Source organism: Myripristis murdjan, chromosome 7 (genome assembly GCF_902150065.1).
Source record: "Myripristis murdjan chromosome 7, fMyrMur1.1, whole genome shotgun sequence".
NCBI lineage: Eukaryota > Metazoa > Chordata > Actinopteri > Holocentriformes > Holocentridae > Myripristis > Myripristis murdjan.
In genome coordinates, this window is record NC_043986.1 from 34623713 (window position 1) to 34646704 (window position 22992).

General features: G+C 43.2%; 1 protein-coding gene across 2 annotated transcripts in view; it reads left to right on the forward strand.

Annotated features, from left to right (window-relative positions):
* Positions 1-22992, forward strand: part of igsf21b (immunoglobin superfamily, member 21b) — a 52211-nt gene that overhangs the window by 14062 nt on the left and 15157 nt on the right. For both annotated transcript variants that reach the window (XM_030056192.1, XM_030056191.1), the window contains 4 exons: positions 6340-6461; positions 11935-12053; positions 18406-18521; positions 20588-21113. In XM_030056192.1, the coding sequence (XP_029912052.1) occupies positions 6340-6461; positions 11935-12053; positions 18406-18521; positions 20588-21113 (883 nt within the window). The remainder of the gene's footprint in view (positions 1-6339; positions 6462-11934; positions 12054-18405; positions 18522-20587; positions 21114-22992) is intronic.

Below are 22992 nucleotides of genomic sequence, written 5' to 3' on the forward strand. Positions count from 1 at the left end.
CCTACAAGATCAAGCTTCTCCATTAAGGCCTCTGTACAGAACACTGCAGAGCTTCCTGGGTCCAAGAAAGCATAGGTGGTGACAATCTTACTACCCTTCTTCGACTTCACTTGTACTGGAACTATGGGAAGTTTGCAGTCATTATCACCAGCCCCTGTAAGCCCACTGGACATCAGAGCGCTGTCCACTGACAACTCTGATTTCCTCTCAGCTTGGTCAGAATCTTTGTCCTTTTCTCTTTGAGGAATGTGAAGTACAGTTGGATGCTTCAGACCACATTCTGCACAGGTAATCCGTTTTCTGCAAACTTTGCTGATATGTCCACTACACAAACAGCCAAAACAGACACCATTTTCTCTTAAGAAGCCTATCTTCTCTTTGTGTGCCTTCTTTCCCAACTGTGGACACAAATCTAATGTATGTCCTCCTCCACAGCAGATGCATGTCCTCCTTGCCGACTCGACACGCTCCTTTCCTTTAGCTCCAGGCTGAGTTCTGTTTATCACAGGGGCTACAGTGGTAGCATAGCTGGTTCCCTTAATTCCAGAACGAGGTTGTTGATTAGGCTTATTCATGCCTCTATTAGTTGTCAGTGATGGGGCGTCCTGTATGTTTCCAAACACTGGGTCAGTTAGAATCCGCACTTGTCTCTCAATGAAGTTTGCAATGTCAATGAATGTAGCTCTCTGGCCTCGCCTTTCCTGCAGTTCACAGGCTGTAGACCTCCACTTGTCCCGAAATTTGTAGGGCAACTTTCTTATGATGGTTAACATGTTAGCCGGCATGTCCAGTTCATGCAGGTATTGCACCTCTTCCATGATGTTACAGCAACCTCTGAGAAAAAGGCTGTAATCTTGCAGAGCTTTTACATCCTCATTTTTGATTGATGGCCATGAAAGAGCTCTTTCCATGTATGCGGATGCAATCTTCTGCTCATTTCCGAACTGCTCCTTTAACAAAGCTTTTGCCTTAGCATATCCTCTCTCAGACTCCATGTGCTGGCAGCTTCTTATCAGTTCTTTGGGATGACCTTTTGTGTGCTGTTCCAAAAAATACAGTCTGTCACTGTGATTCGCTGTGTTCCTCTCCACACTGTTTTCGAAAGCTTTCACAAATGTATGATATTTTAATGGATCACCATCAAACACTGGTATCTCCCTCTTAGGTAACGAAGAAAGGCATTGCTGCTGTACCAACAGTGCTGTGATCTCATTTTGTTTCCTCATAATGCCAAACATATTGTTTTGATCTTCATTTGGAACAATATTTACCTCGAAGGCATTTCCATCTTGCATTTGTGTTCTTTCTTGAGAACTGTGATTCACTGCATGCAGCTTGGGTTCATAGGTGCTAAGTGACATAAGTTCAGGATAAATTAACTGAGATGGATTTTTCTCCTTAGGTCTTGTTCCTGCCTCTTGATGAATATATTTGATTTCCTGTTGTGACATTTGGGGTACAAATGTCTTTGCTTTAGCACTGAGGGTCTGTGCTTTCCCTTGTCCCTTTTCCAAATAGGAGTTCATTCCATCTGAGCGCTTAGTTACAGAGGTTTTCCCACTTAGGATGCTCCGAGACTTGAGCACATTCAGTTTAGCCATGTTTGCTGCAATTTCCTCATCCAGTTTAAGCTGCTCCTTCCTTTTACGTAGCCGTTCCTCCTCTTCTTCCAGTTCATGTTTGTCTTTTAATAATTTTTGCCTCATCTTTAAAGCTGCCAAGTCAGCCTCTGCTCTGAGACGTGCAGAAGAAACACTGGAAGCAACAGACTTTCTTCCTGCAGCAGAGTTTTGTGATTTGGAACCTCCGCTTCCCACATTTGACACACTGTCGCTTGGTTTTACATTGTCTTGCATGTCATCTGTATTGATTATGGAAGCAGCTGATAGCTGAGGTTCATCAGCTGTTGGAGAGGATATTTGTTCATTCATTTCACCAGAATCAGCTTGAGCATGAAAGACGTGGATTAATTCCTCTGGTTCATTCAACCATTGTTCAACATCCCTTTTAAATGTATTGCTGTAGCCCATAATGCTAGAAAACCATTCATTGTGTCTTTTCTGTTCTTCCTCAGGGAGTAAAGGAATCAACATGTTATGTGACATGGTGGCATTTTCACAATATTCAGTTAAACTCTCCAAAAAAGATTGTACCTGTGAGACATTTTCCTTGTTTCTCATGAATGATTTCATTTGTGGTATGAGCCCTTTAACTTTATTCACACTCATTTTCCTTTCCCGTTGAAGCTTTTCAATTTTATTCTCCATAGCCTTTGCAGTGAGCTTTGATTGCCTTTTTCCACTCTCCATTTCAGCACTTGAAACAACATTTATTTGACTCATTTTCCTCTTTTATTTCCTTTTTCCAGTTCCTTTTCAATACATTTGTGCATCCAAACACTTCCACAGACCGAAAGGAAATTCCTCCAGAAAACGTCACATACACATCAGCAGCGCAGCAGCAACTTCAAAGAGACAAAGCTTAGATTCCTCATCTGACAGCAAGGAGAATTCACAGCACCGGATCCACACAATCAATGCCAGCAATCGGGATGACCACTCTCCCAACCGGTTCAATCAAACAATTGTCCCCAATGGACTCAGAGCAGAGAATATGCAAGCCGCATTCCTTCCATTATTACACAGCTTAATGCGCATATACACCGGTAAGCATACCTGGCTTTTGAGTGCTTCTCCCGATGTTGTAATAATTGAGAGCCGGTGCCTTCCTCCGTCATTTATCTCCGATGATCCGTTCTCCCATTTGATCCTTGAATCCCCTGCGCTGTCCGGTGTTGTTTTCTTTAATGCCTTTTTTTGTTGACAAAAATGTAGCGACTATTATAATAAACAAAGAAGTCGCTGAGAGGCTGAGCTTAGGGTGTTTGCTGATTGTCCGACACGCTGTACAAACAAAATATTCGCTGAGATCAAAAAATACGTTTAACGAGTTTTATTATAGAATTAGAACAACTTATTGTAACGTGCTCAAAGTATAAAAAAAACAATCACAGCGATCAAAAGCAAAAACAGCGGTCAACAAAAAATACGGCCTCTCCCGTCACTCACCCTCTTTCTTTGTTATATCTCCCGCCGTGCCAGTGCCCAGGTGATTATATTAACTAGGAGGTTACCACCCATATCCCTGTGACCCAGTTGCTGTGATATTAACCAACAAAAAATAACAAAATATAATAACCAAAATAACCCAAATTTAAACCACAAAATTACAGTTCACCATACGTTACTTCATGGCTCCTACATTAACAGTTGTCCAATAGGGCTGTGGGCTGTGTAGTAACCTGACTTCTGCACAACACAACTGATGGTCCCAACCCCATTGATAAAGCAAGAAATTCCACTAATTAACCCTGATAAGGCACACCTGTGAAGTGAAAACCATTTGAGGTGACTACCTCTTGAAGCTCATCGAGAGAATGCCAAGAGTGTGCAAAGCAGTAATCAGAGCAAAGGGTGGCTATTTTGAAGAAACTAGAATATAAAACATGTTTTCAGTTATTTCACCTTTTTTTGTTAAGTACATAACTCCACATGTGTTCATTCATAGTTTTGATTCCTTCAGTTAGAATCTACAATGTAAATAGTCATGAAAATAAAGAAAACGCATTGAATGAGAAGGTGTGTCCAAACTTTTGGCCTGTACTGTATGTCACTGGGTTAAAATACCTGAAGAAAAACCATGGCTGTTCTGTGAGGAGCACAAAAAAAAAAACTAGAATGGAAGGTCAAATCTTAGGCATGGCAACCCCGTTTTTTTGTTTTGTTTTGTTTTGTTTTGTTTTTTAACAACCTACCCACAGCCTCTGCCCGCTGCCACTGTAATGGCATATATTTCTGATTAGAGTGACATGTTTTGCCATCTTGTCTGAGGATGACATGGTTTTGTATTTTAGACCATATTCTGTGCCAGCCTTCCTTATTTTTTTTCCACTGTTCGAGACTCATGTGGTCCATCCATGACTATTTTCATGCCAGTAGTCAGTGTTAATGTCCACTTCTGACTTTATGTTTAATAAAGGTTCATACCTGTTCTCCAGACTGAGCAGCGGGGGTGCCACTCTGTGTTTATTTTGCACCCTTCGCTATCTTCCAGGCATGTGTTGAAGCTGGCTGGAATACTTTGTGTCTTTTATCTTCAGCGGGAATGCAGTTATTGGTTTTGAGTTAGGTTTTTGTCGAAGTTCTTCCCAGTGGGTAGAGTTAGAGCTTTGTGTCATTTTTGCTGACTTTGTTTCCATCTGACAGCACTCCTGTGAAGTTGTGTCATTCCCACAGTGTCTATTAAGTTCTACATTAATTTCTTATCCAATTTCCCCTCAGGGATCAATAAGGTATTTCTGATTCTGATTCTGATTCTAAGTTGTGGATCTTAGTTTCAAGCACTGTATTTTCTGTACAAATAAGAAGATAATCACCCATAGTGCAATGGCATTGTTAAGACTAAAAATACTAATTTAAATTTGATTTAAATGCTGTCATAATCTGTAAAAAAGGACAACATAAGGATTGGTTTAAAAAAAAAGCTTATAGAATTTTTAATGTGGACAAATGTATGATGAATCTGTTTTACAAAGTCTTTATCAAATCAATCAATTTTAAGCTTTTCACTGATCGCCTGGTATGGCAATGTACATTTCTAAAGAAAGACCCAGAGAGAAAAGACTGAACAATACTGCAAAGATGGCAAGTAGGATCTCAGGTACTGGACTAAAGCATCTTAATGAAATTTTTGTCCTGCAGGTGATTGAGAAGTCTTGGATTATCGTAAGCTGTCCAGACCATCTAATTACAGCAAAATTGAAAACTGGTAGAGTGTTGGATCACTCTATATTAATCCACATGGTGGTAAATCCTCATTAGTCCCGGAACCCCTATTGAAATTTATTCTTCTTTGAAAAGAAAAGTAGATCCGGGTAGTGCCTGCGAGAGACTTTCATAAAGTAACCTTGTGCCAGGAAGAAACAACCTGAACATTACTTTCATAAATAATTGCAATACTTACATGACAAATAGGTACTGGAACGTTTTTTTATATTAGCATACTCCACTTTATTCAAGTTGGCTTATGAGGTTGGCGTAAAAGGGTTGTTCTGGGAGCTGTTTTGTCATGCTATGGAACTGAAAGTAGAGATAGAAAGGTAGTACACTGGATTAGCAGCCCAGGGGAGCATGGAGCAACTAATGAGGAGGTTTCAGCCCTCTACCAAAGAGTTCCAGCTTTTTCTATCAGGTCAGAAATTTAGAACTCTGGGGGTAAGAGGCAACTGATGGAAAACATCTGTCAGTCCCTGACCCATTGTAGTCCAGTCATTTTATGAAAAAACCTAGGACAAATTGCAAGAGAAGCAAACTCGACTGATTTTGTATCCTCAGGATGTCCTGAGTGAGGGAATCCCATTGGTGAAAATCACCTCTACATGACCATATAATACCAAAAAACACTCTTTTTAACACACAGGGGAAAGGGGTTGTGTAATGCATGTGTAAACAGAATAATTCAAAGAACTTGTAATTGACTTTTTTCTTGTCTTTGTGTGTGTAATCAACTTGTGAATTTTTATAGTGATATCTGAAAGTAAAATTTTGAACCCCTTTCCCCTGTGTGTTAAAAACAGTGTTTTTTGGTAATATGTGGTCATAAATAGGTGATTTTCAAAACTTTCCACCAATGGGATTCCTTGGGACTTTTTTCCCTCACTCAGGACAAACTGAGGATACAAAATCAGTTGAGTTTGCTTCTCTTGCAATTTGTCCTAGGTTGACCCCAATTTTGGCCTAAAATTGGGGTCAACCTTATACCTGGATATGTCATATTGGTTTTCTGAAGTCTTCACATTGTGGATTTTCCTCTAAATTTTTTTGTTTTTAACTATTTTTTACTTGAAGGTTGGTGTGCAAGGTATTGTGGTTTGTCGTTGTTGAAGTATTGTTTGTGTGACTCTTTGCTGCAAACCTCCTTTACTACCTTTCCAGACAAAGATCCACCTCAGATCAAAATGTTGCGGCGTGGAGCAGAATATGCAGGTGTTACTTTTTCTTCACTGCAACAGTTTTTTGGTAGCCTTGCAGCTACTGTATGTGATGTGTGTATAATTGCTGTCTTTCTACAAGAAAGGCATCTTGGACATAACATCTTGGACATAAATCCTTAATACAAGCACAGATTCTTTACTGGACCCTTATGTTGTGGATGGTATAATAATTATCAACCAATATATTAATAAAGTCAGTGGAATGTGGTCGATGTTGATTTTTTTTTTTTTTTTTCTGTAGGTGGTATGTTTTACTTATCAATGACATCTATGCATTCCCCTCACAGGTGATAGAAGGAGGCACTGCCAAGCAGAAAATCTTTACCTATGATGCCATGTACAACACCAATATCTCCCACACTGAAGATCATCGTCAGCAAAAGGCCCTAGTATACCAGTCAACTGTCCGGTGAGATTTTTGTGGTGAACCATTGCAAAAGTTTTACTAGAGTGCTTGCTTCAGTAAAGCACACTTATACGCTTTTGTTAATTTCTTTATTATTAATATCTTTGCTTCAGCAAAGCACACTTATAAACTCTTAAGATGTCTTTACACAGAGTATCCAACCTGAGAAAAAGTTTGAGCACCCAAGGTCAGTTTTTATGTGAATATGTCAAGTTGGACAACCACAGCATGATCTACTACACCATCAGGCAGAATTTACCACGCCTGATCCAGCATGTTCAAGGGTTGTCACAATTCTAGATTTCTAACTTCAATATAAGGGTGAGGGTGCCTTAGAGGCTACTCTGCAGTGTGGATGACAAAAATCAGCTGTCCTAATGTGTTTGTCAAAGCTTTATTTATTTACTGCTTTATTTGTTGTTGGAATAAATAATTGTTAAATATTTAAATACAAAGTTGCAGTTGACACTGAATCTTGTTTAGTGAAAGTGATTGGATGTGGCACAGCCCTACTTAGAAAATTTTCCACTAGCTGCCACTGGCCACCACCTTCCTCTTGTTAAACCCTGCCTTGGAGGCAAAGTGACCATGGTATACTGGTGTTCCCCAGGGCTGTGTGAGCTCACCTATTCTGTTCACTCTTTACACTGATGAATGCAGAAGCCAGAACTCCAACAACCTGTGGAGTTCTGGAGCTTACTGTGGAGCTTACTGTGGAGTGATGACTGTCACGGTGAGTCAAAATGTGCAGGAAATAGCTCTTTTTAAATCCTGGTGAGACAATCACCACCTCATCCCCAACACACGTAAAACTAAAAAAGTGATATTTGACCCTCGTGGACATGCCAGTCATAATCCTGTCCCAATAGACAACTGCATAATTGAACAGGTGAGCTCTTACAAGTACCTAGGTGTTTTTATGGATGACAGGCTAAAATGGTGTGACCACGTAGACTTTCTCTGTAGTAAGCTGGCTCAAAGAACTCATTTTCTTAGGAGGCTGAGGCTGTTTGGTGTTGATAAGAAGAACATGCTTTTATTCAATAATGCTGTTTTGGAAAGTATCATCAGATATGGCATGACAACCTGGTATGGCTCCTTAACTGTACAAATAAAAAAAAATCCTAACTCAGGTGAAAATAGTTATGAAAATCATCGGACAGACAGACTACATCTCCCTTTAATCTATCTTTGAGGATGAAGTTCTGAGACAAGCACATGGAATTCTTGCTGACCCCACACACATCCTCCATCCAGAATATGAACTCCTTACTTTGGGGAAACGTTAGAGAACCAGAAGATACAAAACCAAGCGTTTTAAACTGTCGTTCATTCCGTCATCCATAACTCTTCTAAACAATACCTGACACTGCTCTGTTATTCATTTTTTGTTACTCACTTTGTTATCTATTACCCAGGTTATTATTGTTGACAATGTGCAATATATGGATTGTGATTCCTAACCTTTTACTTTTTATTCACTTTGTTCTTTTACTCATTTTATTCTCTTTGTTCTTTTACTCATTTTATTCACATTTTATTCACTTTGTTATTTTTAATCCAGGTTTTTATCCTGGCAACAATGTCCAATAGTGGACGCTGAGCCCTCACCTCCGCTGCCTGTAACCTGTTGTCACTGTGCTGTCCTGTAGTTGTTGTGTCTTGCACATATGTTGTGTTGTATTCTGTTGTTCCTCTGTGGTGACTGTGTTGTTTTGTGTGTGTATTTGGCACTTTTAGCCCACAACGAATTTCCTTTGGGACAATAAAGTATATCTAATCTAATCTAATCTAATCTAATGGCAGGTAGAGGTGGAAGGGCTTATGGAGCAAGAGGGGCAACAGGAGTATGGGGGGCAGGTTATACAGGGGTGGGAACAGTAAACAAAGTGAAGGTGGACAGGGCTTGAGGACAGACAGAGGTTGCATGGGGGAGGATAATGAAAGAACCAGAGGCGGGAAGGCTCAGAAGCCACAGAAAATGGACTAAGCAGGTTGATTTCCTGCAGGATGCTGCTTCACCCACTTATGCTGCCACTGGATGAGAGTCATTTGATTGGCTTCAACCAGATGCTGTTCAGTGCTCTGCATGATGTCTGAATTAGCCACCAGATGCTGCGATAATCCAGCAGGATAAGAGTCCATCTTGTCAGGGGGCCCTGTCCTTGCTTCTTCGGACTCAGTTAGACAACAATCGAACAAAAATGGCTTCCACTAAGCAGCAATAGTCTGGCCACTGGGCAGGAGAGGCCGTGGATTCCAGCACACATCGCCTCAGTTCTTTGAGCCAGCTTACCAGCAGCAAATTCTGCCTTGTCTTTAGCAGACCTGCTTAAAAGGGTGTTTGTAAATCACCAGCTGTTCTTGACAGTGGGGTGCAGGAGTAATGAAGTTCCTTCTGTAGTATGCTGCATCCACCATAGCATCAGTACTGACAGGCACATCCTCCTGCCTCAGATTCTCTCTCTCGGACCTGTGTAAAAGGGCAAAATCTTCTAGATCCCACTAAAAAATGCTCATGGAGAGATGTGCCATTCAAGTAGGGTAAAGAGGATGGGTGTCAAAAGTGTGCACCCTCCATATATTTGATGTCATGGAACATCCCATCACCAAGAACCAACCAAGAAATGATCCTATGTTCTGTTGTGTCTGTCCACATGTTTTTATAGCATATTTGTTGTACTGTTTCTATGTCTTTTTATAGTATGCATGACTTTTATAGGCATGTGATGGCTGTGCCACAGGCAGAATTTCCTCACTGTGTTAATAAAGTGCACCAATCAATCAATCAATCAATCAATCAAGTTAGCTACTGTAACCAAAGATAATGTGAGTTGCATAATTACAAGTGTGTAATAAAAGGTTTAACAAAGGTGTAACAAAGTAACTTATAGACTGTTCCAAAATTAGCTTAGCCCTATCCAGGGACGTGCACTTCAAAATTGGGGGTGGGGCGGGGACTGAAGCAAAATAACAATACTACTACTACTACTACTACTACTACCAATAATAATAATAATAATGATAATAATAAACTAAATAAATAACGAGGTGAGGCACTCACCCCACAAACGGGTGGGGTGAGTGTTGCTGCACCCCCATTCATAATCACATGCCATTCATAAGGTGTAACGTTTAAACACTATGTGATATGCTGAGAGAGCATCCACATGGGAAAGACTGAACCCAGTGAGCACAACCTGGATTTCAGTACTGATTTCTGGACAAGAATGTTCCTTTCTGGGTTGAATTCATGTTTATGGAGATGGTGAAAGTCTGTGTGCTTCTGCAAGATCCTGGTGCTGGTGGCATATGATTTAATTTGCATAAGAATTCACACTGGATAACGCATGCATAATTGTGCATGGCTTTGAAAATGTGCACCACTTCCTCAAATATAGAATGACATATTGGTTCTGCTGCCTTTAGATGGCTGTAGAAATGTAATTAACAATAAGAGAAGACTGTCATACATCTTCTAGGCAGCTGTGGAGAACCGATATGAGTAAGAATCAGCCCTCTAACCCAGTACAGGCTCAAAATATTATTTTTGATATTTTCTATGTTTGACTGGAGAATTTATATTAGTGTGAAACAAGCAAGCATAACATTCAAAAAGGCATTTGTGTGATTTTGGAGATATGTGTGCCCGGGAAAATAACCCAGCGACATCGTTTTTGCTAAAATTCTGCTTTTGTTTACCAAATTTTCAACGTTACTAGCAAAAGTTTTTAATGCTAAGTTAGCACATTTTGAGCTGTGAAATAGCTGAAGCAGTTAGACCCTGCCTATGGTGTCAAGCAATTCCTAAAGCACATCAACATCAATGTAAAATGAAATTGAACAGTATATTTTTAATTTGTTTGGCCACATACCAGATGTCTGCCTCAATGTAGCTGATCACAGTGACATACTGACTGTCATGTGCCATGCATGCAAATTCATGCAATTTCATGTGCGTGCCTACAGTGTGCATAAAATGAAAAGGAAGGTGAGTGTAAGGAGGGTAGAGGACATTATCCAGGAGCACCAATCTCTGGACCTGATATTTTGATTCAATCAATATATCTGTAAGACAGGCTGTTCACAATTTGGAATTTATTTAGTTTTATTTAAAAAAACAAACAAACAAACAAAAAAAAAACTCGATTTCTCTCTAGAAGGCAAACAGCGGGTGCCAAGGCCCCCATGGAGGTGAATGTATGTATGTACAGTGGTGGAATTAAGTTTTCGGACATCCCATGCATTTGTGAAATATTACATTAAGAATCACTTAGGTCTTCAAGTGCAATTTCTTTTAGTACAGTCACAGCCAAAATACTAAACAAATCTTAAAAAAGCCATTAAAAACTTAAAATTGATTGGTTCCATAAAAAATAAGAAATTTTGAGTATTGGGTCATTTTGGTACCAGTGATGAAGGTCATTGTTTTTATTAAAAGACACAATTTTTGTTGCCAAGCTTTGTGTCCATATAAAGCTAGCACATTTGAAAGTTCTTCAGACACAAAAATGGCTAAAACAAGGAACCTAACACAGGAAACACGCCTGAAGATAAAGAATCTCAGCCAGGAAGGGTACTGCTGCCGCCAGATAGCCAGGAAGTGCAGATGCAGTCCTTCAGCAGTTGGATGCACTCTGCAGAAATACAGACGAACCAAAAGCTTGGAAGACAAACCAAGATCTGGACATCCAAGGGTTTCTTCAGCAAGAAATGACAGCATCCTGATCCACATGTGCAGGCACAACCGCTGAATGACATCACAGGAGCTTCAGCAGCAGTGGTCAAACCAAACTGGTGTCCAGTGTTCCACCCGCACTGTACGTGGCCGACTTTTAGATCATGGCTTAAGGTCCTACAAGGCTATCAAGAAGCCCCTGATCAATAAGAGACAGAGGCTAGCCCGGCGTTGTTGGGTCCAGGCACACAACAATTGGACAGCCAGGAATTGGAAGAAGACTCTGTGGTCAGAAGAATTTGTCAAAAATTTAGTTTTGTTAGTTTTTCTTGTAAACAATAAACAAAAAAAATATATATATATAATTTGTATTTGTTTGTATCTGTCTAATGCAGACACACCTTTTGAAACAAAAAAGATTTTTCCACAAATATTTCATGATAATATTTGAGATTGTGTAAAATTTTAAGGGTGTCCGAAAACTTTTTTCCACCACTGTATGTATGTATGTATGTATGTATGTATCCCCGTGCCTGGTCCACTCAATAACTCATCCCAATCACTGCTCTGAGTCCATCTGCAGGCTGGCTGCACAGTGAAGGTTCCTTTTATACAAAACAACTTGCTCTCAGTGGGGTAAAGATACTGCATTTGTTGGAATTGATGACTGTTCTGTTATAGAACTGGACATGTTGAAAGTATTTTTATTAGTGCTAGAGCAACAGCTTTTTTGCAGCTTTGAAATATACTGTGGAAATGAAAATCTTGTGTAATCTTTGTTACTGTGTATTTGAACAGGCTTCCTGAAGTCCAAATGGATGATGACGGCCATTATGAGTGCCATGTAGGGATATATGACAAGGCCTCCCAAGACAAGGTGGTTCTTGCTTCTGGCAGCATCACGCTCACTGTCATAGGTAAGAAAAACACACAACTGCGCACAACTTTTATCAGGGATTACTTTTTATAAGGAATGCAAAAACCAGCCAGTAATTATAATCAGACAACCAGTCTAAATAAGACAACAGTGATTTGCCATCAGTTTCAACTGCCTGGTCATTATATAGGCCTACACTTATGTCTCATTTGACAGTGATTAAATTAATGTTTTTAAGGTTAGGCTTTAATGTATTGGATAGAGGGCAGGGTGTATCCTGTCATTAGGACCTTTTCATGTGCCTCCTTAGATTTAGTCACATTTAACACACCATAGGTTTTTAACACAATACTTTGTTTAAGATTTACTAGCTATGGTTTCTGTGTGCTTTTAACTCAACATAAAATCCATACCATACCATCTTCTACCGCTTATCCGGGGCTGGGTCGCAGGGGCAGCAGTCTAAGCAGGGACACCCAGACTTCCCTCTCCCCAGACACTTCCGCCAGCTCCTCAGGAGGAACACCAAGGCGTTCACAGGCCAGCCGAGAGACATAGTCCCTCCAGTGTGTCTTGGGTCTTTCCCAGGGCCTCCTCCCGGTGGGGCATGCCCGGAACACCGCATCACTGCAGAGGCCGCACTGATCCGTCTGTCAATCTCACGCTCCATCCTTCCCTCACTCGTGAACAAGACCCCGAGATACTTGAACTCCTCCATTTGAGGCAGGACTTCTCCACAAACCCGGAGAGGGCATGCCACCTTTTTCCGGTCGAGAACCATGGCCTCGGACTTGGAGGTGCTGATTTTCATCTCAGCCGCTTCACACTCGGCTGCAAACCGCTCCAATGCCTGCTGAAGATCCTGCCTCAAAGGAGCCAACAGGACAACATCTGCAAAAAGCAGCGATGAAATCCTGTGACTCCCAAACAGGACTCCCTCCGGCCCCCGGCTGTGCCTAGAAATTCTGTCCATAAAGATTATGAACAGAACTGGTGATAAAGGGCAGCCCTGCCGGAGTCCAACATGCACTGGGAACAGGTCCGACTTATTGCCGGCAATGCAAACCAAGCTCCTGCTCCAGTCGTACAGGGACCGAACAGCCCTTAGCAAAGGGCCTTGGACCCCATACTCCTGGAGCACCCCCCACAGGGCACCATGAGGGACACGGCCAAATGCCTTCTCCAGATCCACAAAACACATGTGGACTGGTTGGGCAAACTCCCATGAACCCTCAAGCACCCTCCGGAGGGTATAGAGCTGGTCCAGTGTTCCACGGCCAGGACAAAAGCTGCATTGTTCCTCCTGAATTCAAGGTTCGACTAATGGCCGAATCCTCCTCCCCAGTACCCTGGCGTAGACCTTCCCGGGTAGGCTGAGAAGTGTGATCCCCCTATAGTTGGAGCACACCCTCTGGTCCCCCTTTTTAAAAAGAGGGACCACCATCCCGGTCTGCCACTCCAGACGCACTGTCCCCAACCGCCACGCGATGTTGCAGAGGCGTGTCAGCCAAGACAGCTCCACAACATCCAGAGACTTAAGATACTCAGGGCGGATCTCATCCACCCCGGCCGCCCTGCCACTGTGGAGCTTGCAAACTACCTCAGTGACCTCAGCTTGGGTGATGGATGATTCCACCTGTGGGTCCTCAGCCTCTGCTTCCTCGACGGAAGATGTAACAGTGGGATTGAGGAGACGCTCGAAGTACTCCTTCCACCGCCCGACAATATCCCCAGTCGAGGTCAACAGCTCCCCACCTGCACTGTAAACAGTGTCGGCAGAGTACTGTTTCCCCCTCCTGAGGCGCCGGACCGTTTGCCAGAATCTCTTCGAGGCCGACCGATAGTAATCCTCCATGACCTCACTGAACTCCTCCCAGCTCCGAGTTTTTGCATCCACCACTGCTCAAGCCGCGGCACGCCTGGCCTGCCGGTACACAACATGGACCTGTAGGACTCCTTCTTCAGCTTGACGACATCCCTTACTTCCGGTGTCCACCACCGGGTTCTGGGATTGCCGCCACGACAGGCACCAGAGACCTTGCGGCCACAGCTCCGTACAGCTGCGTCGACAATGGAGGCCGAGAACATGGTCCATTCGGACTCAATGTCCCCAGCCTCCCTCGGGAGCTGGGAGAAGCTCTCCCGGAGGTGGGAGTTGAAGACCTCCCCAACGGGGGGTTCGGCCAGACGTTCCCAAAAGACTCGCACAATACGTTTGGGCCTGCCATTCCTCCCAATCACCCCACTCCAGGTGTTACTGTTGCTGCCCACGTAAGCGTTGAAGTCCCCCAGTAGAACAATGGAGTCCATCGTCGGAGCACTATCCAGTACCCCTCCCAGGGACTCCAAGAAGGCCTGGTACTCTACAGCACCATTTGGCCTGTAGGCACAAACAACAGTGAGAGCCGACCCACAGTGAGAGGCGACCCTCTCGTTCACCGGGGTAAACCCCAACACATGGCGGCTAAGCTGGGGGGCTATGAGCAAGCCCACACCTGTCTGCCGCCTCTCACCGAGGGCAACTCCAGAATAGTGGAGGGTCCAGCCCCTCTCGAGGAGCTGGGTTCCAGAGCCCAAGCTGTGTGTGGAGGTGAGCCTGACTATTTCTAGCCAGTACCTCTCAACCTCCTGCACAAGCTCATCTTTTTATTTATTATTCATTATTTGCTTTTGCATGATAGTCCAAGATAGTCTGTCTTGTTATGGTTATTATGGACCCTGCCCAGAGGCATCCTGACTAGATGCCCGAACCACCTCAACTGGCTCCTCTCCTTAGAGGAGGACCTCTACTTCCAGCTCTTCACGGATATCCAGGCTCCTCACCCTATCCCTAAGGGTGCACCCATCCAACCTGCGGAGGAAACCTATTTCCGCCGCTTGTATCTGTGACTTCGTTTTTTTGGTCACTACTGAGAGCTTGCGACCATAGGTGAGGGTTGGAACAAAGATCAACCAGTAAATCAAAAGCCTCGCCTTTTGGCTCAGCTCCTTTTTCACAATGACAGTCTAGTACAGCAACTGCATAACTGCTGCCGCCGCCCAATCCACCCACTCCACTCTACCTTCACTTGTGAACAAAGACCCTGAGATACTTGTCCACTTGAGGCAATAACTCGCTCTCCACTCAGAGAGGGGAAAGCACCTTTTTCCGGCAGAGAGCCATGGCCTCAGACTTAGAGGTGCTGATCCTCATCAACTCCACTTTGAAATCCTGTCCATGAAGATCATGAACAGAATTGGAGACAAGGGGCAGTCCTCGCGAAGTCCAACACCCACTGGAAACAAGCTCAACCTGGTGCCAAGAACACAGACACAGCTCTCACTGCGGTTATACAGGGACCGGATGGCCCGCAGCAGTACACCCAGTACCCCATACTCCTGCAGCACTGCCCACAGGACCAGTGTGCGAAATAAGGGGGAACAAAGGGGAGCACAGCTCCCTTAGTGGTGACATGAGCTCCCCTGGCTGGAAACATTGTGAAATTTTGGGGGAGTGGTGCCTGCTCGGTGCCGACCAGCACCGCACGGTGTGCGTGGCCACCCAGTCAGGTCTGCCGGATCTGGTTGATTATTATTATCAGTTGATTACTGATCGCGATTCACAGTTAATCGTGCTGTGCGCATTAAACAATTTTGCGGAAGCAGGAGGACGGCATGATTTACGTCGTATCCACGTTCGCGCGCTGTGTGCGTGACCGTGCATATGCTCGTGCATGAGCGCCTGTACCGTACTGGAGCACACACCCCCCAACCGTGCCAGAGTAATTTTAAGTTGCTTTAAGTAAACAGTCAAATGTTACTTTGGTGGTCCGTGGATGAATTTTTATCATGTGGATTGAAGTTTGCGTAGCCCATATAAATGCTCAGGAAATCTGTTGTTCAGATGAAATTAACCTGATCCATTTTATCCGTTTTATGTAGATATCGTACATTAAGATATTAATGGTATCACCCGTGTGCAACGAATTTTCTCTTTATAATAACCCTATGTCTGTTCTGTTGTAGGATATTAATGCAATGACCAGCAGTTATACAGCGTTAGTAAGAGGTGTAGGCTATTAGTTAAAAATTTTCTGCCTGCACCACCACTATCCGGTCCCCTTTTTCTCGTCCACCCCTGGTACCTTGCCATTCTCAACCACCTCAGTGACCTCTGCCAGAGAAATAGGCAAGACCCTCCCCCCAACTCCTCAGGCCCTGCCTCCTCCACTGAAGGCATGTCAGTAGGGTTTAGAGCTCCTTGAAGTGCTCTTTCCACCGTCCAACATCCGCACATCCTCGATTGAGGTCAGAACCTCCCCATCCCTGCTGAGAACAGCATGGATGAGGCCCTGCCTGCCCCTCCTGAGTTACCTGACGGTTTGCCAGGACGCCTTTGAGGCCAGCCGAAAGTCCTTCTTCATGGTCTCCCCGAAATGCTCCCATACCTGGGTTTTCGCCTCCATGACTGCCATCACTGCAGCCCTTCTGGTCTGCTGGTACCTCTCAGCTGATTCTGGAGTCCCCCGTGCTAACTAAGCATGGAGGGCCTCCCTCTTCAGCTTGACAGTCTCCCTCACTATGGCCACAGCTCCATGCTGCAGCTTCAACAATGGATTTCCGGATGTACGAGTTTAAGACCTTCTGAATAGAGTCATCCTCCAGACATTCCCAGTTCACCCTCACTACCCGCTTGGGTTTACCAGGTCTGTCCGGCAGCCTCTCCAGCCATCTGATCTAACTCACTATTAGGTGGTAATTGGTTGATAGCTCTGCTCCTCTTTCACCCAAGTGTCCAGAACATATGGCCGAAGGTCTGACGAAACAACTACAAAGTCGATCATTGACTGTTGGCCTAAGGACTTAAGCCATGAGCCTCCTTATGCTCGAACATGGTATTCATTATGGGCAATCCATGGCTCGCACAGAAGTCCAACAACAGAGCACGGCTTGGGTTTATTTTATTGTATTTATTTATTTAAAAGGGACAGAGCATATTAATGAACATTATACATGTAAATATGCCGGTTTGTAGCCATAGGCTAATTTCCAACTGTAGTCCCTTGGCAGGTTGATGTAAAAAAGAAGGGGAAGAAGGAAAAAGAAAGAAAAAGATCAGGCAGGCCATTCCTCCCAAATGGGGGGGACTGCAGTGATGGCAGTCAGGGGCTCAGTCAGCGGCTAACGAGTAGCCCCACTCCTGTCCACCCGCTACTCACCTCCAGACTCCAGAGAAGGAGTCCAGCCCCCATCCAAGAGTTTGACTCCAGAGCCAATGCTATTCATAGAAGTGAGCCCGACTATATCTAGTCAGTACCACTCCACCTCCCGCACCAGCTCTGGCTCCTTCGCCCCCAGAGAGGTGACATTCCACATTCCAAAAGCCAGTTTCTGCATGGTAGGTCCAATCCACCACCCATGTGGCATCACACCCAGCCACTTCTACTCCTCTCGCAGGTGGTGAGCAGACAGAGGGCACCCCCACGTGACCTGTTCAGGCTGAGCCCAGCCAGACCTCATAGCTGGTCCTGCCACCAGGCGCTTGCCTGCGAGCTTCGCTCCTAGGCCTGGCTCCAGGAAGGGGCCCAAGTCTCCTTAATCCAGGCGAGATGCTTGTGTCACTTATGAGACTCTTCATAGGAGTCTTCTGAACTGCTCTTTGTCTGGCCCCTTGCCTGAGACCTCTCTGCCATGGGAGTCCCTACCAGGAGCACCACGGTCCTGACAGCACAGCTCCCAGGTTCACAAGGGCATGCAAACCCCTCTACCACGATAAGGTTGCAGTTCCAGGAGGGGAGGTTGCAGTTCAAGGAGAGGAGGTTATTTCTGAGCTGCCACAATACACAATACCTTTTCACCTGTTATGTACTATAGGGGATATGTTTCCATAGGTGGGAGTGGGTGGGAGTAGGGGGACAATATTGACAATATTGTAACAAGAATAGTATAAAGTTTAAAAAAAAAAAAAAAAAAAAATAGATAAATAGATAAATAAATAAATACATGAATAAAGAATATATACATATATACTGTACAAAAAACACTTTTTATCTCTTCTTTGGCTATCTCTTAGCCAAAGATATGTGCCATTTACTTCAGTGGGCTGTTTTTTTGTGTTTTTGCAAGCCTTGTGTTATGTAAATTTCCCTTCTGAGTTTTTGGTGAAACAGTGTTACCAGATTTGTTGAGGAATTTTGCTATGGGTTTCCTCCCTCTACTTTCTCTCCTTTCTCATTTTTTCTTTCTTTCTTCTACTCGGTGGTTGGCATCTTCTAATCTGCTGTCAGATATTATCATATTCATGACATCATATTGACTTATGATGTAATTAAAACATTGATTAAAACAAACAAACAAACAAACAAACAAAATTTGTGGTCAAACAATGTCAAACAACCTATTTTTCTCTGCAGCCCCTCCAAAGTCTATCTCAGTGGTGGCGGCAGACAGCCCTGCTCCTTTCAGCCGCTATGAGGCCCAGAACTTCACTCTGGTTTGCATTGTTACAGGAGGAAAGCCAGCTCCAATGGTGAGATGATGCTACTCTCCTTCTGTCATCACTATGCTCTTTTGGCACAGGAGGAGGGCAAGCTTTACGAATTGCGCTAGAGAAAAAAAAAAAAAAAAACACAACAACTTGCAACAATAAATCCTTACTGAGCCGACAGAAACATCCTTAACTGTATAGAATTAGAGGCACCTGTAGGGGACCACAAAATCTTAGTGATCAAAGAAAAATGCGAGAGCTTGAAATTTTTTCATATTAAAGTCGTAAATTTACAAGAAAAAAATGACTACACTGTAAAGAATTGACTGTAGAATTTACAGTAAATAACTGGCAAAAAAGTGGCCAGCTAAGTATTGTAAAATCGCAGTTAATTACTGTAAAAATCTATTACAACATATTACTGTAAATTTTTTACAAGTTTTTACTGTATATAAAGTACAGTTACTTACTGTATTCTTTTTGTCAGAAAACAGCAATTGAGTGTAATCTAGTTTACAACTGTTTCTTGTATTCTAATAAATTACAGTAATTACCTGGCAACTAAAGTTGCCAGTAAATACCTGTAAATAAATAATACAATATGTTGTTGTAAAATGTTTTTACAGTTAATAATGGTTTTTACATTAGCTGCTTTGCAAATTATGCAGATTGTGAATGAAACAAATAATAACACAGTGTCAGAGCTGCTACAAAATACTTTTATTAAAACTTAGAGCATTTTTTTTTTTTTGAACAGATGTGCAAAAGATGCATGTACAGTAACCTATTGCAATGGCAATGGGCCAATTTGACAAAATGTTGAACTATCCCTTAAACAATAAAAGAACATAATCACAAAATGGAGAACAGTCCTCATCAGATAAACCATGTGAGGCTTGACTGTTATTCTGCTGAATGAATACTCAGTGACCAACCCTGTTCTTTACCTGGAGCATCTTTACAGGAGTAGCTATGTACACTTTTAGGCTGAGAGACCAAGCTATCTCATCTCAAAATATCCAAACATATAGATGCAAACCTGAGTCCAAAATTATTAACTGTGGTGCAGAAATACAAAAACAAGGCATATGCATTTTTGGGAAACATGTCTGCCAGCTGTCTGTATCTCGCCATGTCACTGGCTGAACACTGAACACTAGGTTTACCTGGATCCCAGGCTGCTTGTGAGTGTGTGACTCTAGTGTGTGTGCAAATGTTCAGGTTGAACAAAGACAGTTTGTTCTGCAGCTCTTAAAACAACACATTGCTTTTAAACAATAAAAGAACATCATCAAACAATGTAGAACAGTTATCTTTTGGATCCTAAGGAGAAAGCCATTCATAGTCCATCAGCTGCCTCAGCAGGGAGGAGACATGAGAATTGATGGTGTTCTTCAGCTTTGCTGTTTTCGTGCCACTGCTGGGGTTGATTCCAACAAAACATCTAAAATAAGAAAATAACAAAACTTCATGAAAAACTGTGCTCACAGCTGATTGACAAGCCAGCAGAATCAATCAGGTCATACAATACAAGCCAAACGTTTGACCTTCCATGAGCAATTCTGCAACAAAAATTATGCTATTTCATCATTTCAAATTGGACGTCCAGAAATTACGCATTAAAGACATCGCCTGGACATCTCTTTGCGCAGTGGGATGGGCCTATTCAGAAGAAAACAATATTCTGGGCTAAAATCAGCAGGATTTCCTTGTTACTCCGTCCCATTGAAAGTAGAATTTAATGTGGTTATCAGCTGCAGGTCTGATACATGACAAGCAGCAGCGACTGCAGTGTGTCACTAATCCAACCTTACAAAGTCAAGCCATGTACGTCCTTGACCAAAAAGTAAAAGAAAAACCATTTTTCCAAGTTTTTTATGGCAGATTTGTGACTTTATAACATCAGATTTTTTTTTTCTCAGAAATTTGTGAGTTTTTTCTTGTAAATTTAGCACTTTAATCTTGGAGTTTTTTTTTTTTTTTTTTTGGAGTATTATCTGCCCTCCCCCGCCTCCATATATTTTTTTCCTACAGTGGTCCTATAACACCATCATAGTTTTGAAATACTGCCACTGTTCCTGTCAAATTGTCTTTGTCTCCTCTTTCAGGTATACTTTAAGCGGGATGGTGAGCTTATTGAAGCGGTGCCCTCTGCCCAGTCATCTGTCACCATAGGAGGAGACCTAAGCAATGTCCCAGGCCTGGGAAAGAACCAGGGCAGACATCAAGCAGGACTCCGGAGTTCCCAGCAACTCAGCAGTCGGGACCTGGATGACACCAAGCTTCAGAGGTCCCTGTCTCTACTGGAGCACGAAGCAAAGCCAGCTCGGCTTGGCCAGCATAGCCCTGAGGAGGAGCAGAAAGGGAAAAAAGAGATAGAGTCAGACCCAGCAGGCCCGACCACCGAGGTGATTCCTGAGACCGTGGTGAGCCGGGAGTTTCCCCGGTGGGTTCAGAGCACTGACCCACTCTACTACTTCCAACACCGTCAGCAGGTGGCTAGTGACGGCACCATGGAGGTGAGAGCCATGCTGACATGGAGTCTCAACCCCCAGCTGGACAACGAGGCTTTGTTCAGCTGTGAAGTCAAGCACCCAGCCTTGTCCATGCCCATGCAGGCAGAGGTCACACTGTGTAAGTGGAGTCACATCAGACACAGATTGTGTGAATTCCCTCTCTAATCCAGTTGCTCAGATAAGCTGGTTTTGGGTCAATGCATGTAGACATCATGCTGGAATAACCTGCTCTCTCTGATTGACACAGCTGGTGGATGATCAGCTTATTCCCATATTAACTAGAATAGTCTGGGCTATGCTTACCGGACCACCATACCTATCAATGTTTAGTTGTCACCACTAGGAGGCTCCAGTGGTTTTGTTCTGTATCACAGAATTAGAGTAGAACAGGCTATTCATCAGCTGATCAAAAGTTTAAGACCACAGCCTTTAAAAGCCCAAATCTTGGCAAAAATGTGGATTCAGTGTCATTTTCTGTCAAGTATCCACACTGTCATGACCTCCTGATGGCAAAGGCAAAAAAACTTTCTTGTTAATCACCTCAAAAATTTGTGGTGGCTTAAGATGATGGCTTCACGGAGGGCATCCACTGTCTGGAACTGGTGTCCATTTCTGTAAACTTCACTTGCCATCCAATCCCAAATGTTCTCAACTGGATTTAGATCAGGGGCACACGCAGGATGGTTCAAAAGAGTGATGTTATTTCTCTGGAAGAAGTCCTTCGTCAGGTGGGCATTGTGAACTGCAGCGTTGTCCTGTTGAAAAACCCAGTCATTACCACACAGACGATGGCCTTCAGTCATGAGGGATGCCCCCTGCAACATCTCTACATAGCCAGCTGCCGTTTGACGCCTCTGCACAACCTGAAGCTCCATTGTTCCATTGAAGGAAAAAGCCCCCCAGATCATGATGGCGCCCCCTCCACTGTGCCGTGTAGAAAACATCTCAGGTGGATCTCCTTGTCATGCCAGTAGCTGGGTTTCCATCCACCTATTTTTATTCGCATTTTCAGAAATTGCGGAAAAAAAAAAAAAAAAAAAAAGCTTGGATGGAAACGCCAGAAATTTGAAAAACTGACGAAAATTCGCAAAAAAGTTTTTATGCTTGGCGGGGGTGGATTTCTCAGCGTATCGATAAAAGAAAATGCGACTTTTTGCTGTGGAAACAGGTTTTGCAAATAAACGATGACTGGACCGGATACCACGTCACACTTCTACGCTACAGTCTTATTATTAGTTATTATTATTATTATTATTAGTCTCTTATTCCTTATTTAGGATGGTTCGGTACAAAGTTAGCGCTGCCAAAATAGTAACCAGACTTTTCCCAAGAGCCGACAAGTTCAACAGGAATCTGTCCATGATCAGCTGTTGAGTGTCAGCTGAGTGTTTGGCTGTGTCCGAAATCACTCACTCAATTCAGTGTTTTTCAGTGTTGTTGTTGTTGTTGTTCAGTGGACACACAGACGCTATCTTATGGTGACATCTCACGGCGCACTCTTCTCCCAATAATTGCAAAACAAAACAGGCATAAATTCGCATTTTCTTTTGCGCATTTTGACAAAATTCGCTCAAAAATTTCGATATATTTGGATGGAAACCCAGCTAGTAACGTTGGAAGCCATCAGGACCATCAAGGTTAAATTTTTTCTCATGAGAGAATAAAACATTCCTCCACCTTTCAATATCCCATGTTTGGTGCTCTCATGCAAACTCCAAACGGGCAATTTTGTGCCGTTGAAGGAGACGAGGCCTTTGAAGACGTTTTTTGTTCTTAAAACCCTTCTCTCGCAGATGCCGTCTGATGATTCTGGGACTGCAGTTGGCACCAGTGACAAGCTTAATTTGGGCCGAGGATCATCCCGAGTCTTGACAGACAGCCAATTGGATCCTCTCGCTCAGGGCCGGTGAAATTTTTTTGGGTCTGCCACTTGACTTTTTTGTTCCATAACCCTCAGGATCTTTTAAGAAGTTAAAAATGACTGTCTTACTGCGTCC